General features: G+C 40.3%; 1 protein-coding gene across 2 annotated transcripts in view; it reads left to right on the top strand.

Annotated features, from left to right (window-relative positions):
- The window catches only part of CA10 (carbonic anhydrase 10), a 538,166-nt gene that overhangs the window by 863 nt on the left and 517,162 nt on the right, over nucleotides 1-20,141 (top strand). For both annotated transcript variants that reach the window (XM_017540214.2, XM_017540213.1), the window contains exon 2: nucleotides 818-1,456. In XM_017540214.2, coding sequence (XP_017395703.1) covers nucleotides 1,396-1,456 — 61 coding nt within the window. In that variant the 5' untranslated portion in view covers nucleotides 818-1,395. The remainder of the gene's footprint in view (nucleotides 1-817; nucleotides 1,457-20,141) is intronic.

The following is a 20,141-nucleotide window of genomic DNA, read 5'->3' as shown; positions in this document are numbered from 1 at the left end:
AAAAAAAACTCCAATATTTCGCAGCGGAGGGAGAGCACAGCACAGCACTCCCAGGATGAGTCCCGCCTGGGTCTCCCGCGCTGAATCCGCAAGCACGAAGTTCTTTTTAAGAAGAGAAACTCGAAAATCCGGGAGGGTAACAGAGGCAGCCAGGGCGGGGCGGAGTGCGGAGGCGGCTGCCAGGGACTGGGGCCGAGGCGGCGGCCAAGGTGGCCTGAAGCTCTGACACCCAGCCGCCGCCTCCTCCTCCTCCTCCTCCTCCTCATGGACGCGCACAGCCTCACCTACCCGCCCGGGCCTCCTGCTTCCGCCCCCGGATGCCGGGCTGCGGGGCTGACGCCGGGACTCCCGGCGGCGGCGAGGACGCTCACCTGGCCGAGCCTCTGTCTCCTCCTCCTCCTCCTCCCGCCCCCACCTGCCCTCCTCTTCTCGGAGTCGGGAAGCGTCGGGATCCGTAGGCGAGGAAATAACGACCCCTGCAGTTGCATTGCGGAAAATCTCGGCAGCGGCGCTCTTTGCGGGCGATGGAAGCCCGGCAACTGGGGTTTCGGGGGAGTCCAGGAAAATAGCAGAGGAGCAGGCAGGGCGCGCGCGACCTGGAGAGTCCGTGGGCCCCCACCGCGCCCCCGTCCCCGGGGCCCAGCCCTTGCACTCGGCGCCCTGGACGCACGGCCGGAACCCGGCTGAGAGGCGGCCGGCTGCGCGCGGACTTGGGGAGCAGGGAGGGTCGGCGGAGGCAGCCGGCGGCTGGCGGTTTCGGGCAATAATCCCTGCCTCTCTTTCTCTGTGTGTCTGCTCCTTCCCCGCCCCCCGGCAGCAGGAGAACTACCCCGGAGAGCAGCAGGCACCCCCCGACCATGCCCCGGTGAGGGGGGCGGACTTCGAGTGCAACTTGCCGCAGACTGCCGGGGCTTAGCCAGCCAGCTACGCGCTCCCGGGAGCCCGGAATTGCACGGCGCGGCCCGGCGGGGGGCTATCGTCTATGTCTTCTTGGGGCGCCAGGCGAATCGGGGTCTCGCTTTTGCTGGAAGAGCCCAGTGCTGGTGGCTTCAGGTGGCTGCCGCCGCCGCCGCCGCCGCTGCTAGTTCGGTTTCCGCCGCTGGTGCGAAGAGAAGAGACACGCGAGCGGGGAGACCTCCGAGGCGGCGAGGCATCGGACATGTGTCAGCACATCTGGGGCGCACATCCGTCCAGCCCGAGGGGAGATTTGCCGGAACAATTCAAACTGCGATATTGATCTTGGGGGTGACTGTCCCCGGCCGGCTGTCTGGTGGGAGTGCGAGTGCACTCGCTCGGAAGTGTGCGCGCGTGTGTATGTGTGTGTGCCGTGTCGGGCTCCCCCCCCGGCCCCCCTGTTTTCCCGTCGAGTGATGCACTTGGAATGAGAATCAGAGGATGGAAATAGTCTGGGAGGTGCTTTTTCTTCTTCAAGCCAATTTCATCGTCTGCATATCAGGTACGGGACGCGCCGAACTCACTGGCGGATTCGGGTTCTGTTGTGATGTTTGGGGTGTATGGGGTTTTATTGTACGTAGCCGCGGGAGAAGGGGGTGGTGAGACCCTTTCAGTTCTGCGGGTTTGCCGCCATCAGAATCAAAAACCTTCTCAGCCCAAGGGTGTGTGTGTGTGTGTGTGTGTGTGTATGTGTGTGTGTGTCTGTGTGCGTGTGTGTGTGTGTGTGTGTGTGTGGTGGGGTTAGGATCTGTGTGCAGTCCTGGAAGGGTGAAGGAAAAAGTGGTGGGGGATGAGAAAGAAGAGGCAGATGAGTGTTGATTTTCAACTGCTTTCCTGGCTGAGAACTCTGGCGCCGAAATCTGAGCCTTGGCAACCACCACCCCCATCCCCTGGCTTTCAAAGTTCCCAAACTCGGTGGTTCCTGGCTGGCAAAATGGACGCAGGGCCCTGCCCCGGTATATAAACACTTTCAAGAGACTGCGGGGGGGATGCGGGACTGGAGAGTATTAAGCAGGGATCAGAGGGATGTCCTCCATGCCTTCCTCAAACACATCGGGAGAGATTGCGATGCTTTGAAACCTGCTGGCACACCCCCCTATGCCCCCCAATTTTCTTTTTAAAACACCACAATGCCACAAATACCACTTTACATCCTGGTGTTCTTTAATTCCCAGTAGCAAGGATGCTGGCTCAGACCTCTCAGTTTACTTGTGCCTGTCTGTGTTTTTAAAAGCAAATGGGAATTCAGGGTGTTGAGGTGAAGAGGTAGGGCTTGTGCACACCTGTGCCTGAGTGTGATAGGACGGGTTCAGGTTTTCGAGCAGTGTCTTTGTCGGTGCAGGGAATTGGGGATAGGAGGAAGCTGGGAGGGAAAGGGGAAAACCCCTGGACCATCAGTATTGCCCAGTTCAGTAGCTCCTCCCATTGAAGGCACCCACCCCATTTCCCTTCACACCTGCCGTTTAAGCACCCAAGGAAAAGCCCGTTTGTAGTGCTCCCTTCTTCCTGCATTCCTTCTGCAGAACTGGGGACTCGGCCAACTTCCCATGAAGTCATCAGAAAAGAAGAGCGGGATATTGCCCCTTTGAGCAGCCACATTTAAGCAGCCTTGGGGTGGAGAGACAGGTTCCCTGCCTCTTCAGCCCTGTCAGTCCCCTCCCCTCAAGCCAGACCTGATTCTGGACAGGAGAAAACAACCCTAGTTCTGCTTTCACCCTAGTCCCTGTTCCAAATCCCACTCTACATTTCCAATTTTCTCCTCATAGAGAAGGAATGGGAATCTGTTATCCGAAATCATTCTGAGTGGGGCTTGGCTACCATATTAAGAAATTTGTCTATGTGGTACATCAGTGAGATGTGTTGTGCACCTGGGAGACAAGAAAATGTGCCCTGGGGTCACCCCAGCTCCTCTAGTGGGACTTCTATTATTTCATGCTGCATCTAGAAGTAAAAATTCTCAAGTGATTTGTAAAGGTTTATATCAGTCATATGTCCAGAGATGAACTGGGTGGCATCTCACAAGGCCATATTTTACATCTTTCTCTTCTACATATCTGCTTCAAACTCTCCCTCTTATTCCAGAGTATTTGACTAGTTATAAAATAGCCTTTCCTTACTTCTCCCAGTATCATGAATAATTTTCAAATCACACAAACCATTTGAATACCTTTAAGATTTATAGAGGGTTAACATTGATTAAGGCTCTGGATTCCCTCCAGCATCCTTTGTCCCCAGCCCTTACTCTGAATTTGGCCAGGCAATCACTGAGGGGAACGGGCTGAGAAAGGATCTGATCTTGGCCTCCAAAAGAGGCATTAGTGGGATACCTGCCACAGCTATATTTGATTTGGTGTATCAGTAACTAAATTATTCAAATGGAAGCATTAGGAGGGGGGTTATTTCCAACCCAGGAGGAGTGCTATGGAGTACATGGCCTTTCACATTTGTTTACTAAATAATCATTATTGCTATGTAATGAGAGGATAAAAGTGTAAGCAAAATTGCTAGCTATTAGCTAAACACAGAAAACTAGGTTAGCATTCCAAATGCCTAGTTAGAATCTGCATTAATTTGTACTTTATGAAGACATTTAGGCAGAGATGCAACATTATATACTCTTTATTTTACACATACATAAACAACTTTAAAAGGCCATTCCTTCTTCCTGGCCAGGGTGGCCTCATCCTCCTGTAAGCAGAGCCACTCACTCAATAATGCTCATGTGTGTGAGAATTATGATTAGTAATATGATTGTGACTCACAATTGTTACAGTTTGAGAGACTCAGACTCCATTCTTTTTCCATCTGACAGCCTTAGGATGTATAGGAAATGCAATACACTAAGGTTGAATAATTGTGGCTTTGGGAGAGTTTAGTGGGTCTTTCATTTCTGTTTCCATGATTTGCAGTTTTAATTTACTCATGACTGAGCTCTAGTGAAGGGAACATAACCCTGTGATCATAGAATCTACTAAATCTTAAATTAAAAAAATAAATAAATAAAAGCAAAGCACCTCTTTACCATCTTGGAATGAATTTTCCTCACCAGTAAATGGGTGCTAATCCTTACAGAGTTACCAGACATTGATACTTAAAGCATTGATAGAGTTGGCTTCATTACCGAGAAATACCAGGCTGGAAAAGACTAGTAAAAGTCTGTAGTCTAAACACTTTGCAGAAAGAAAGTGTTGGTAGCAGCGTTGTCACATAGAAGATATATTGACTGAATTTCTTTTGGTGGCATTTGCTTTCAGAAACACACTGGTGCTTTGTAGCTTAGTGTTTTGTTAACCAATGGTTCCAACACTCTTCTAACCCACCCCCAAATTTCTCCTTGGGCCTGTTTGGATATATTGCTTAAAGTACAGACACCTGGGCTTGGCATATTTGATGGTTCTGCACTAATAATTTGGTTGTAATGAAACTGTTGGAAAATGGGACTGTTTGGCCAGACTTAGCTAGATGCTGGGTCAGTAGCATATATATGTCTTTTATTTGAGAAATCACATCAGTTTTGGCTACTTAATGCAACACAGCCAGACTAAAGGGAGAATGCTATGATTTGGGAGTTCTTCTGGCTTTCCATTAAATTCAGATCTTACTTTGCTGAAAATGTAAGGCATCCAGGATCTGTGAAGAAAGAGAAAGAAAGAGAGAGGGAGAGAGAGAGAACCAGAATGATTTTTCTGTGTACTGCAAGAGCACCATTCCCTTCCTACCAAAGCAGCTCGAATCAGCAAGAATGTATGCTTAGCAGTATGAGGAGAGAATTTCCTGGTCAAACCAGAGCTCCCTGATTTAATTTATACAATGCATCCTACTTCCTCCTTATGTAACTTTACTTCTTTGCCCATTTAGTCATAATAATAACATCAATAATTGTTTGAATTATGTGCCATTTTCACACATTTTACATATATTGCACATATTTAACTCATCTATTCTTAGAATTTGTGGGACAATTTTATAGATATAGCAACCAAAGCGCACAGAGCTTCAGCCTAGAGGTTTCACATCCAGGTCTACCTGAATCAAAATTCAGTATATCATTTATGTTTTGGTACAAGATTCCTTTCAAATATTTTTATTTAATATTTTTTATTTTGATGTCTCTGAAAGCATAAATTGGGTTAAATGAATATAAGTTTTAAAAAATTTGGAGTAAAATTTAAGATGATTACAGTTCAGAATTAAGGTAGCATTTGAGTTGTATATTACTCTGTCAATCAAATAGATGAGACTATTACCCAAATGCCTCTAGCATCTTAGCATCAGCAGTCTCTACAAACGAGAAATATTTACTACGTTATTTTCCTAATCTTAACATTAAAATGGCTTAACTTCAGTTTCCTTACATCTAGAAAAGATATAATAGTCCACATCCCACATGTTTGTTATATCAGCTAAATGAGATATTATGTCTAGTGATTTTCACATAGCACAGTTTCTGCCATATCATAGTAAGCATGCAATAGTATCATTACATTATTTCCTACAAATCTGACATTGTACAGGTTTGGTTCATGGTGGAGTAAGCTTTTGCTTTTTTCCATGTCAACTTGTTTAAAAGCAAAAAGAAAACCATCATCAGCAAGCACATCTATAATACTGAGCACAAATCCTATTTTCCAGGAAGCCTTGACTAAACAATTTTGAAAGGTCTCTTCATTTTCCTTCTCACATGAATGAGACTGGTACCATTAAGCTTTGGTGCACAGTCATGAGCATAACCCACTTTATCCCTGTGAGCCCAATATGGAGTTGAGGCTTAGAAAGTTCAATAAACTACCTGGAAATCATGTAATACTTATTACCCAGGGGAATCAACAGAACCTTTATTTCTATTGTATATTATAAATATGCAGTATAGACCCAACTTTAAAGTGCTTCAAAATGGCTAGCTACATATGCTTTTAATATGGCTTGAAATAGAATGTCTCATCAAAGAAAAAGCCCCACTTTTACAATGCCTACTTATCTGATTATCTCATTAGCAATATGGTTTCTTTAAATCCAGTTTCCCATGTGATGTCATATATCCCAGACAGATAACCACCATCATAAATGAAACTCTCCAGATAGTGAGTCAAGAAAGTCTTTTGGAGTTTTATAAAATCCCAAGGGAAAAGTAAATGTCAATGTGGACAGTCAGTCCCTGCTTTGATTACCGGCCTAAGTCAGTAACTAACATCTCAATTTATCACCTTAATCAAACATTACATACTTGGGCCTAGCGGTTAGGTCAAAAAAAGAGATCCAGGAATCATAAATGTGTATGGTTGCAAGCCATTATAGAAAGAGTACTGAAACCTATCTTTTTTTTTTCTCTTAAAAAAATTAATTTTTCAGAAGAGACAAGTAAATACATAAATCAACACAATGAAAGGTAGAATAAGATAAATTCCATGAAATAAGTTGGCCAAAGTACATTGGAAACACAGAAGAATCATAGAAATATACAATTCATGGTGGAGCCGGGCATGGTAGCTCACACCTGTAATCCCAGCTCTTTGGGAGGCTGAGGCAGGCAGATCACCTGAGGTCAGGAGTTCGAGACCAGCCTGGCTAACATGGTGAAACCCTGTCTCTACTAAAAATACAAAAACTTAGCTGGGTGTAGTGGCGGGCACCTGTAATCCTAGCTACTCAGGAGGCTGAGGCAGGAGAATCTCTTGAACCGGGGAGGCAGAGGTGGCAGTGAGCCAAGATCGCACCACTGCACTCCAGTCCTGGCAACAGAGTAAGACTCTGTTTCAATAACAAAAAAAAAAAAAAAAAAAAAAAAAAAAAAAAAAGAATTCAAGATGGAAAGTCTTTAAAATCTTCCAGTCCAAATCTCCAAACGTTCCTACAATCCCCTCTACCATGCCATCAAATGACCACGTATCATAGCTTATGTCTGAATAGCTTCCATGACAGAGCTCATTATCTCGAAGCCTCCTGCTTCTTAGCTGTTTCTCTTCTATCAATTGATGCGTGTGAGATCCCACGTCTAATCGCTAAGGCAATCCACTGTCCTTTCCTATGCTCCACTGGAAGATAACCTATTACCTCCACTGTAATAGGTAACCTGTCAGTAATCTGTTACATGTTAATATGCAGGAATACTTCCTCTCTATATGTCTAGAGTTCTGTATAAGTAGTATCAAAACATTTACAAAAACAGAATTTCAGCCTGGCCATCGTGGTGAAACCCTGCCTCGACCAAAAAAATACAAAAATTAGCCAGGCATGGTGGTGTGTGCCTGTCATCTCAACTACTTAGGAGGCTGAGGTGGGAGAATTGCCTGAACCCGGGAGGCAGAGGCTGTAGTGAGCCAAGATTGCACCACTACACTCCAGCTTGGGCGACAGAGTGAGACCCTGTCTCAAAACAACAACAACAAAACCCAGAATTTAAATGATAAGATAAAGATGGAATATATAATACTCATGAAATGATCTCAAATTTTATTTTGTTAATATTATCCACACAGCCTTTGCCCTCATAATTATACTATTATTAATAATGTTCTAAATGCTTAATCATGATGGCCTCATATTATGATGGACTAATATCTGAAGACAAAATATTCCCTGCCAGCTTGATCTTTTGTTAACAATAACAGGTGTAACTCATAGTTCAGTCTTCCTGTTCACTTCAACTGTGTTTGGCCAACTTCTAAGCAGATTTGAATTTATCTCATAATGTGGCAGAAAAAGAGCTAATTCTCAGTGCTGAAGAAGTGCTGGCTCTGCCTTTTCCTTTTTAAATTTTTTTAATTGCATTTTAGGTTTTGGGGTACATATGAAGAACATGCAAGATTGTTGCCTAGGTACACACATGGCAGTGTGATGTCCTGCCTTCCTCCTCATCACCTATATCTGGCATTTCTCCCCATGCTATCTCTCCCCAACTCCCCACCCCCACTGTCCCTCCCCTATTTCCCCCTGACAGACCCCAGTGTGTGATGCTCCCCTTGCTGTGTCCATGCGTTCTCATTGTTCAACACCCACCTATGAGTGAGAACATGCAGTGCTTGATTTTCTGTTCTTGTGTCAGTTTGCTGAGAATGATGGTTTCCAGGTTCGTTCATGTCCCTACAAAGGACACGAACTCATCGTTTTTGATGGTTGCATAGTATTCCATGGTGTATATGTGCCACATTTTCCCTGTCCAGTCTATCATCGATGGGCATTTGGGTTGGTTCCAGGTCTTTGCTATTGTAAACAGTGCTGCAATGAACATTCGTGTGCATGTGTCCTTATAGTAGAACGATTTATAATCCTTTGGATATATACCCAGTAATGGGATTGCTGGGTCAAATGGAATTTCTATTTCTAGGTCCTTGAGGAATTGTCACACTGTCTTCCACAATGGTTGAACTAATTTATACTCCCACCAATAGTGTAAAAGTGTTCCTATTTCTCCACATCCTCTCCAGCATCTGTTGTCTCCAGATTTTTTAATGATCGCCGTTCTAACTGGTGTGAGATGGTATCTCAATGTAGTTTTGATTTGCATTTCTCTAATGACCAGTGATGATGAGCATTTTTTCATCTTTGTTGGCCTCACGTATGTCTTTCAATACGACTCTACCTTTGTTACCTTTATAACTTTGGGCAGTTTTCTTTACCTCTTGGAATCTCAGTCCTCATCGGTAAAATAAAAATCATATTTGCTTTGCCTATTTCAAAGCATTGCTGAGGGAAACATCAGAGAGTGATTCAAAACATGTTTTGCATTTTGCAAGTGTAAAGTATCTGTGTCATTACTATATTATGTAATGATACATACTTCAGATATAGTTATAGAAGCAAAGTTGAGATACATAGTTTAGAATGACATAAAGCAATATGAGTTATGTTTGTTAAGATATTATTATAAATGCAAAGTTATGATGCTAAAATGCATTGTGATATAAAGGAATAAGAATAATATCTAATTGTTTGATAATTGGCCTAAATTGTATAGAAGGTAGAAGTCTAGACATGAAAGAAAAAGTGTATATTAAATTGCTTTTGGAGGTTTGGATGAAAGAGAGAGGGGATCTCATCATAAAAAAGGAGGAATAGAAACAAGATGTACACTAAAGAATGTTCCAAATGAAACAAAAGATTCACTTTGAGAGATACTGGAAAGTTGGGATGAGTGCACTTAGGGAGCTATTGAATTGAGAGAATATGGAGTATCCTAATATAGTTATTTGCTTTGTGACTTGCTTTTTTATTATGGATCTTTGCATTGATTCAATGGATTCTTGGTAAGACTTTGTTTGAAATTCTAACATTTCTTTGGATTTTAAATTTCTGTTGCATGTCTACAACTACTCTTGTACTTTACATAGTTTGTAGCCTGTCTGAGATTGTAGACAGTTGAGTTGAAATATTTTTTTATGGGGGGTCTATTGGAGGGGACTGGAGGTAAGTCTCAGCTTTCTTATTTGTAAAACAGAGATAATATTTACCCCTCAAGGTTGTTGTTTCTACAAAGCAATTATAAGGACAACAAAACACCATTTGTAAAATGGCTAATGTGGCATCTGGAATACAGTAACCACTGGCCAATTTATACACATCATGTGAGAGTAAGCATGGGTTTTGGAGCCCAGTTAGGCAGATGTGTGAATTCTAACTTTGGGATTCACTCTTGTGTGTCTTGAATAAGTCATTTAAGTTCTTTGCACCTTAACTCCTCATCTGTAAAAGGAAAGGTATAGAAAATGTATATAAGAATCTGCCATACTACCTGACATATATTAATAATTCAGTAAATTGAAGTTGCTGCCATAAAATTATCATATAATCATTGACATTAATAATGATACTGGTTGACACTTTCGACCTGTTTTTATAAATGTCAATCAATTATTTAGTCATTTATTCTATATTCAACAAAAAAGTATTGACAGCAAACTGTATGCCAGGCACTGGAATCACAAAAATGAACAATGCTTGGTCCTTAGTATTTAACAATAGAGTACATGTTGTATAATGGAAATGTGTATAAAGTATAATTGGAGTATAAAGGAATAGCAATTAATTCTGCTGTTGGTAGGAACAAGTGAGGAAGGAAAAGATTTACAGAAAATATTTGAACTAGAACTAGAAGAATACATGAGATTTTGAAAAAACAGGGAGAAGGAAGACGTACCATGTGGTAAGAATAGTATGTTCATAGACAATACGGCATTTAAAAGACAAAGTATCAACGTATGGTGGACTGGGTACGTGAATTGGATGGACTAGAATAAATGACTGGATATGGGGGTTACAAAAATAACCTGAGGTCAATGTGAAAGGGATTGTAAGGCATGATGAGAAGCTTAGCCCTTAACCTTTTACTTATGAGGAGCTAGCTAATGGGGAGCTAAGAAAAATGACATAGGTTTGTATGCAACTTAATAAAATATTTCTTTACTTTGATTATAATGAGAAATTACTTAGAAAACCAACTCCTTGTCTTCTTTTTCTGTCAACATTTATTCCTGATCACAAAACCCATTTAAAAATAATCCTGGCCTAATAGATCAATTAGGCCATTATGGGACATTCTAAGTTATAGACTTTAAAATAATTCCATTAAAAAAAATCTTTTGTCGCCCCCATTTACCCTGATTTTTGAGATTTGGTATTTTCAGATTAAGCAAATAGAAATGTCTTCAATTCTGTACTTGAATAATAATAACAATGTCTTCAGCTTTAGATGAAGGCTAAGAGAAATGAATCATCTGTACATATATTGGTGTCATGAAGATTAATTGTGGGCTAAGCAATAGATACACTATTTGACATAAAACAGATGCTCGAAGCTCTACAAAGCATTGTGTAGCAGTTTTATCTTATTACATTCTATTCAACCCTTACTTCCAATAGAGTATACATTCACTTAACAGAACATACCAATGGTTAACTAAATGATATATCCATTTTACCCACTCCATGGTACAGTTACTATGGAATGAGTGCAGAGACCTAAATTGAAATGGTTTCCTTTGTCCAATTAATCATTCAACATTTATTGAGGGTACACCATACATCAGGTACTCCGAATCCAACCAGAATAAGTTAAGACAGTGACCTTTTCCTCCAAAAATTCTTCACCTAGTAAGAGACTAATTTTTAAAATATTGGCAGTCACAACAGAATGTGATAAGCATTGTAATAAAAAGAAGTATAGAAAATGTTTGGGGAGAAGAGAGAAGGGACATCTGACTCCTCCTGAAGGTAGAAGGGGTAGAGAAGGAGAGTAAGTAGTGTTAGTAGAGGATGCTTAGGGTGAGTCTCAAAGGATGTTAAAGAGTTGTTGTGGAAGATTTTGGCTAATTAACCAAGAGGGGTGTGATGAGAGATGGATGATCATATGAAACAACATTTGCAAAGGAAGGAAGATTAGATAGGACATAGGACATGATTAATTCAGGAGATGGCCAAGAAGTCAACATGGCCACAACTAAAGAGTGTAGTGTGATGGATGAGGTTGAGATGGAAGGATATTTAGGGTATATAATTTCAATAACAGTAATACCTTGCATGTAATAACATCAGTGAAAATCACCCTGTGCCCCTCTGTGCATGAAAGGCATCTTTCAAAGGCCCAAGGGAGTATGCAGTTTGCAACTTTCATTAAGAAGACACCAGTCAGTATTAAAGCTTTGGCTCTTGTCCAGCTATACTCCACTTGGCCCAGACCACTGGTCATTTTCCAGTGTTGTCCCTGGTTCCAGATGGCTCCCCAGAAGCTTTTGAAGTAACCCAGATATAGATTACAGAGCTTATATCATCTCTTACTTAGTTTATTGCCATATGTTTACACCCTAGGAAAAATAATCTAGGACCCTATTGACTGATAATGGATTTTGCAGTATGTCTATTATCATCCATACTCATTGATTAGTGAAGGTTTTCTGTAACTGTTTTGCAGTTTTTATTTCATGTAACTTTAAACAGAACTTTAAAGGATTTCCAGCAGTCAGGGGTTGGGGTGGGAAGATGTGGGTGGTGATGAATGGTCTAGGATCACTTTTATAACAAAGCCACAATTGTTGTTTATTAGCAAGATTGTGCTGGTAATGGGATAGCCAGTGTGGGGTTTGATTACATTTGCATGAGGTGGCCATCAGGATGGCAGTGGAGAGATTATCAATGGTTATGAAGGAGACAGCATACAAATGCCATTGCCTCCTGAGCTGGGAGAGGTGGTACCTTTGGCATAGTAAATGAAGAATTAATCTTCAACTTTGTCCAATACTTCATGCCTGGTGGCTGAAGGGCATGAAGTGGGAAATGAGGCCTGTGACTTTCAGGTGAGTTTTCCAGAGCCAAGTCTTGCTGGCTTTGCAACACATTTGGCAGCAATGCCAGAGTTGGAATAAACACATTTACTGAAGGATATGAGTCAACATATTCTCTTTCCGCTCCCCTCTCTGTCACTACACACACAGCTACCTTTTACCCTCAGGAAAACAATTCTGATAGCTGCTGCACTTACTGAGGGAGCATAGACTTGTCCTCCACCACAAGGTTAGAATAATAAATACCTTAGAGGATTCTTGAACAATAAAGTAATATATATATATGGAAGATATTTCTTCCCAGGGTTTAATGTATTTGTTAATTTATTTCACAAATGCTAACAAATGCCTCCTATGAGGTGGGCACTGGGCCAGGCATAAAATAAAATGTAGCAAACAAAACAGCAATGGTCTTTGACCTATAGAATGTGTTTGTAGTGACACACAAAATGTATGTGTGTTGTTTTCCCATTACCGGACCACGTAGCTGGCATTTAGAAAATGCTTAATAATTAATGACTCAATTAACACATAAATGAACAACAAGGAGTGATTGAGAATGGCTTTTCTGCATCCAGGGGAGACTGGGGGACAAGAGCTGAGGCCATGGGGGAGAGGAGATGAAGAACACACCTCTCTCAGCTGCTGTGTTCTCTCTACTGCATGCAGGTTTTTGAGTGTGCAGAGTCACAGAGAATGGGAACCTTCCCAATGAGCAATATGTTTGATAGTTTCCTAGATCCTGCCCTGACTTATATTTCCATTTGGCTAAACCATCCTTATTTGGGGCACTTATAGTTGTTTACAATGTATTTTGGCTCTTTTGTGTTTATGACACCATGCCAAAGGCTTGAACTAGGACAATGAAAGATGGGTGGATACATTGCCATTCTTTCCTGCATATCATCTCTGTTCCCACTTGAGGAGATTGCTTAGGACATGTATGATAATTCTCACCAAGTTCCAGCTTGGGAGAAAACAACACTTTAGAATGCTCACTGGTCCCTAGTTAGTGTTGAACTAGAGTGCTTTAGGCAGAATAGCCTACCCCACTTTTTAGTCTTGATGCAGAGCAATACAGGAAATTACTATGGTCTCTATGGTGTTTTCAGTCTTGTGTCAGAAAACATTACTTCCCCTCTGGCCTTTTGTAACAGAATTGTGGTGTAGCCGACTGGTTCTTACCAGAGAAGAGCTAGAAATTGAAAAAACAGAGTGGATTCACTGTCCTTGGCAGTAAATTCAGCTGTAATCACCCGGTTAATCTTTACAACTGTGAGGAAATGGTCAATTGGACAATTTGTTGTTGTTTGCTTATTATTTTAATTACAGAAAAAAAATGAAAGGGGGTTACAGAAAAAAAAAAGGGCCCTATTGTTAATTTCTCACTGGATGTTTGGGGATTTTAGAGTGAGACATCTGTGGGTATCAAGTTTCTATTGTATGACCTGGGTGTGAATAGAAATATGTCACTTGATGTCTAAGTCTTGTAAGGTACCGTAATGATACTGGCTCTAAGTTACAGTGACTTGAACCCCTGTAGAGTGGAATATAAAGTAGTGAAGTTATTATGTTTTATTTCTGTAACAAGTTTTATTCCTGTTTTTCCACTGTGGTGAAGTTTTTTGTGGCCTTTTAGTTTGTTTTAGCACTGAGTTTTATTGGCTGAATGAGAGCCTCACGCAATTTTATGTAAGTCAGTGCAAGCTTTTTTTTGTTTGTTTTTTTAATCTGCTTTCAGAACTGCTGAAATAAGAGCTTGACTAAGCAAGGTAAAAGTATATAATGTGCCACATCCAAAGTAAGACAAGTTGAACAACTTAATAAATGAGAGTTGTATTTGTGCATTGGTTGTTTAGGCCAATCATGTATTCAAGTGAGATGTTCTTCCTTGATCAGTGCTCCTTGCAAGACAGGGATGTTATATGCAAAATGTTTTAGTGTCACAAACATGAGTGAGGCAGGGAATCACTGAGTGTATTTTAATGCCAAATATGATACAATATTATGAAAGAAATTTAGGGAAAATATTATTCCCTGTAGACCAAATTTTTGTTTGTTAAAGTTTGAAATGATAACTTTTCCAATTTGTAATTTTAAAAGACACTTTATATCTTAGTATTTTCCCATGTTGCTTCCTAGTTGTGTCAGTTCAGGATATTCTGGACTCTGACACATACACCCCACAACCTCAGTGACATAACACAATGGAGGCTTATTTCTTATTTGCATTAACTGTCCAATAGATGTCAATGAATGTGTGTGGGTGTGTAGGTGCTTGGTGAAGGAAAGAAAAAGGTAAAAAAAATTCTATATTTAATAGTGATTTGGGAGTCTCAGGCTGATGGGGGCTCTGCTGCCTCCTATGATTTCCAAAGTTTTCCTAGACGTCAACATCACCAGATAGAGAAAAAAGTATAGAGGAAGACCATGGGAAGGGTTGTTGTGGGCTAGGAAGGAAAGCTGTGTACATCCTTTCTGGTCAGTGACATGGACACAGCTTATTTTTATTTATTTTTTTTTACCATGGGGTTTCACCATGTTGGTCAGGCTGGTCTCAGATTCTCAACCTCAAGTGATCCTCCTGCCTCAGCCTCCCAAAGTGCTGGGATTTCAGGTGTGAGCCAAAGTACACAGCCAGCCACATCTTATTTTAAAACAGTCGGAGAGTTGTCAACTAGCCTTGTAGCCAGGAGCAAAGGGAAGATGGTTTGTGAACAGTTAGCTAGTATCTGCCACTTTAATATACATTATTTTTTTCTTATAGCCCCATAGTAGCTTATTCATCTTAAATAGCATTACTTATATTTAACTTTTCCCTTGTTTTTAAGCATCAATGTTGTTTCTAGTTTATGAATTTTTTTGGCATTATGCAAGTAGATGTTTATTAAATTGTTTTTGGTGGTGGGGGGGACATAGTCTCACTCTGTCACCAGACTGGAAGGCAGTGGCGAGATCTCGGCTCACTGCAATCTCCACCTCCTAGGTTCAAGCGATTCTCCTGCCTCAGCCTCCCAAGTAGCTGGGACTACAGGCACATGCCACCATGCCCAGCTAATTTTTGTATTTTTAGTAGAGACAGGGTTTCACCAAGTTGGTCAGGATGGTCTCAATCTCTTGACCTTGTCATCTGCCTGCCTCAGCCTCCCAAAGTGCTGGGATTACAGGTGTGAGCCACTGCGCCCAGCCCTATTATTTTTTTAAATAATCTCAATATTGTGATGGTTGGGTCAAACAGTATGAAGTTCCTTATCGTTTTACCATATTATATCCAAAAGTAATGTATAACCTGTTTATGAGGTGCTAGTGATGTGCTTGAATTCCTCAAGAGAGTAAGCAAGTATGTGGAATAGTGACTAGTCTTTCAAAAATCCTTTCAGCTGTGGTTTACCTCAAAATCTATTAAACAAACCTAAATAGCCATGGAATTCAAGACATTATTTTGTACAACAAGTTAGATCAGAGAGAGGAAACTGTGGTTAAGAGTAAACAAATACTTTTTCTAGGTCGAGAATTTTAAGCCTTCTTAAGCATTGTTCCTGGAGCACATTTTTATACATTATAGGGATGACAGAATTAGGTGATTTGCTAAAGAGATTATTAGGATGGAAATTAGGATATGTTGTGTTTAGTGTTAATTTTGCCACTACTAGCTCTGTGCCATGGAGAAATTAATTTTACTATTCTGGGGCCAGTTTTCTCCCTTTAACAGTTAAAACAGGCATATTTAACTAAGTAGTTTCTAGGTCCTTTTCCAATTTGGGAATTTTAGTCTATGAAGAGACTTTTACAGCAAATTGTCAAAATTTACTGTTGATGCTAAACTTCCCCAGTTTTTGAAATGTTGAGGCAGCGAGATAAAAATATAGGAAGATCTTTCACGACTGTGAATGAACAGAAATGTGGCAAATGATTTTCTAGATGGGCAATCATAAGATAAGGCATTATGAGAGAAATAACGTAGATAATATTTGTAGAATGATTACCTTGTAACCATCTAGTGCAACACTGGGGAAGAGTCTAGGTGTTGTCATTGACTGCTACAGATTTATTGAATAGCATTCATCAAAAACATTGTACATTGTCTTACTATTTAACCTCAACTCTGCTGTTTCTTACTGTGTGACTTTAGGAAGTTATTTAACATCTCTAAGTGTCAGTATTCTTATTTGTAAATTGGAGGCAATAACACCTATCTTTGGAGTTAAGGGGGCTTGAAATAAAAATGGAGGCTGGTGCTTGGCACATACAAGGCACTTGATAAATGGTGGCTTTTGCTTTAGTTATGGCTGAAGCTAAAAGAATAAAAGACACGTTGAGTAAAATTAGGAAGGAATTTGGCAATATCATGTAAAACATGGGGATTAAATGAGCCTGCATGTGAAAGTGTTTAGCACGATGTCTGCACATAGCACATAATCAGTTAAGGTTGGTTGAATCGGATTCACTACGGGAAACTGGGATGTTTGGGGAATATTTTAAAGGCAATAAGAAGGAAAACAATCATGTCTTTTCATAGGCTCATCTTCAGAGGCAGTTTACTTGGTCTGACCCATATGTTTCTTTAATAATTTTTTTTAAAATTAGGAAAATACCACATATTTTTATTTTACAACTGCACTTTAAATTTATTAAAACCTCTAATGTAGGCATATGGCCTCATATAATCCAGTAAATATTGGGCTTTGACAGCAGTGGCATAAATAGAACCCGAGCTCAGGAATTTGCTTATTATTTTTCCCACTTAATACATTGGTAAATTCTGGGTCATTTGCCAGAGCAATAAAGAAGTGAGGTGTTGTTATGGTCTAATCCATTTATGATAAAGGATGTACTATTTACCTTGCAATTTTTGAAACTGTCACTCATTTTTACTGGAATTTGGCTACTCTATTTCCTTTTCATTGTTCAGTCTTACCTGCTTCCCCAAGCATTAATTTGTGCTTATGATAACCTTAATCATGTTTTTTCAACCTATTCACAACGTGAAAACATAGCTTTGATTTATGTTTCATATTCACTTGAACTAAGGATTTTTAAAAATGATAATTAAATGCTGAGCTATTCCTGGGATTGCGGCATGGTTCCTTTTGAAATATATCTGATATGAGAATTTCAGCAAAAGGCATAAAAGGAAAACCAACAAGAAATAGGACAGATGATAAATACTGTGTTGATGTTAAGTAAAGACAAGCAAACTGTGACCTGAGTATGTCTGTCTCTAGGGAGCCTGCTTTAGAGCTTTTCCCAGTGTTTGGTTTTTTGTGGGATTTTTTTCCTCCAATCTCGTTGGTAGAGGCTGGATTACAACTGAGAATGCAGAGATTAATGGCCTGCTGTGACTAATCCACTAAACCCCTACTCCTGTTTCTCTTAAATTGATTGTACTTAGAGAAGCTGAGTATAGACCCACCACAGCTAGCCTGATTTTAGGTCCCAGTGATTTAGTGAGATCCAATAGCTTTAAGTACATGGAACCTTTATGGAACATCATCACTTTTGCATTTGGGGATTATTTCATTAGTTGCTGATTAGTTCCCAATGTATTATTTTATAACCTTTCCTTTTTAAAAAAGAACACTTTCACATGATTATGTTTTAAAATTTTAACACTAATATAATTTATAAAAAAGAAAAAACATCACTTATAATCACATGTAATTGTAATACAACTATTATTAATATTCTGGTTTGTTTCTTTCTAAGCTTTTACTTACATAAGCATTTTTGCTTATTTAAAATTATATCACACTATTGTGTTTGGCTAAAAATTCATGTGAGATAACTATATGGCTTGTGTTCATTAAAGTAACATCCTCCTAAAATGTAGACCAAATAATGTGAAACTAATTATATACATAGATGGATAGATATGCCATTGATGAAAATCAAGATTTTATACTAAATCAGTGCACTGGGATTATAAGAAATTTGAGCAAAATTTAAATTTATAAATATTTTATTATGAATCTAGTGATCTTAGAAAATGATTCATAGGAAGATAAAAAGATGACAAATGTAATTATAGTATTGGGGATTTTTGAAGAAAGGAAACACTGGAGAAACAATTTAGAAGTGGTGTCAAAAGTGTTTTATTTAACTATTAAAATGCAGAAATATGTTTAAATGCACTGAGAAGCCAAATAGTTTGAGTTGAGAATGGTTAAGAGCTGCATTTAAACCCATATTCTGCCTCTTACAGGCTGGTTGGCTTTGGGTAAGTTAATTTCTTATGTATCTCAGTTTTCTAATCTGTAAAATGGAGATAAAAATAATCCCATCAGTGATTTTTTTTAATAAGCATTATTAAATGACATGTGAAAGTAAAGCATTTAGTACAGTATTATCAGGTGGATAATAATGGCTTAATAAATGTGATCTGGGAGTAGCATCACGTTCATAACCTGTGAGATGCAGCCAACCACAGTGTCTCTGTAAAGGAGGAGGACTATTTGAGTTAGCTGCTCTGTAGGGGATATGGTACTAGAAGCTCAGAAACCTTCAGTACCTACCACTAACTCTTAAAAATAATGAGTTCACACTTGAACGTGATGTTTAAAAGTCTTCCATGTTGTGCCATAGACTGACCTTTCCAACTTTGCTCTAATTTGCCAGCTCAGGATTCTGTGAAGACACCTTGCACACAGTTACCTGTACTTTTGCTTATGCTGTGGTTTTTGCCTTGTTTTGACCCATCTGAATGGGTCTGACTCACTCATAGTTTCTCACATGTTTAGCCAGAGGCTCCTTTGTGAACGCTGTTATGAGCAGTCCAGCCAGCACAAAAGCGGTATCTCCCCACAGTGCCCCACGGGCTCTTCCTGTCCCTGATGCTGCTCATCCACTGGCTGCCTTTCTATCTGCATCAGGAAAATTCACCACAGCCAGGATTCATCCAGTGTATCCTCACCCCACTCCTAATACAAAATGCTCATTGGTAGGGTTTTACTCTCTCATCTGTAATGATAAGTTTTTCCACATTCTCACCAGTAGTCTCTACTAATTTATGTTTTTTTCTCCTCTTTCCTAACCCACCTAGTCCCTTCTAGATATAACACAACTTAGACCGGAGCTCAGCAAACAACAGCTTGTGGACTAAATCCAGCCCACAACTTGTTTGTTTACAACTTAGAAAACAAAGTTGTCCTGAGACACGGTCATGCTCATTATTGATGTATTGTCTAGGGCTTCTTTTATGTCACAACAGTGGCATTGAGCAGTTGCAACAGAGACCATACTGCCTGCAAAGCCTAAAACATTTATTCTCTGGCTCTTTCCAGAAATACATTTGTGAGAAACAATTGAATCAAATGCTTCCAGCAGGTAGGAGAATAAGCTGGGTGCCTGGATAATAATTTTTTTCAATAAGGGATTGATTGAATTTTACATGTAATAGTCAATTTTTGAAAGCTTTGAAGCTTTAGGAATCTCAGAACTAGCCTGACTTTTGTGGATACCTTGGCCATTTTACTACCCCAAAGTGATGCTTCAAGCACCTTCTGCTGTCAGAAACCATAAACAAGAAAGCTCAGTTTGTGCTGGTTTGCTTTTATAAAGCTCCCTTTGCTCTCAGAGGAGCTGACAGTCCCCCTGGCCCCATCCAGGCAAACATTCTGGTGGAAAGCCACCCTCCCCTAAGGCATGGCTTGTGCTGGGATGGCAGTTTGGCAGGGAAGGAGCAAGCTTTCTGAGTACTTTTCTTCTGCCAGCTCTTTGAAAAAAATAACCCTTCTTTTTGGGGAATGAAGGTCAGACCGTATTCAGAAATAAGAACATCACCTGGAGAATAGGCAATTTTAGGAATGACAACCTGAGAAATCAAACCTTTCCCCCTGATAATTGAGACAGGCCAGACTCATAACCCAGACCATGATCAGCTTCTGCACTTGGATAGAATATTTTCTCTCAAATAAC

Source organism: Cebus imitator, unplaced genomic scaffold, assembly GCF_001604975.1.
Source record: "Cebus imitator isolate Cc_AM_T3 unplaced genomic scaffold, Cebus_imitator-1.0 Scaffold123, whole genome shotgun sequence".
In the NCBI taxonomy this organism is placed as follows: domain Eukaryota; kingdom Metazoa; phylum Chordata; class Mammalia; order Primates; family Cebidae; genus Cebus; species Cebus imitator.
Note: the sequence above shows the minus strand (reverse complement) of the source record. Positions and strands in the feature narration are given on the sequence as shown.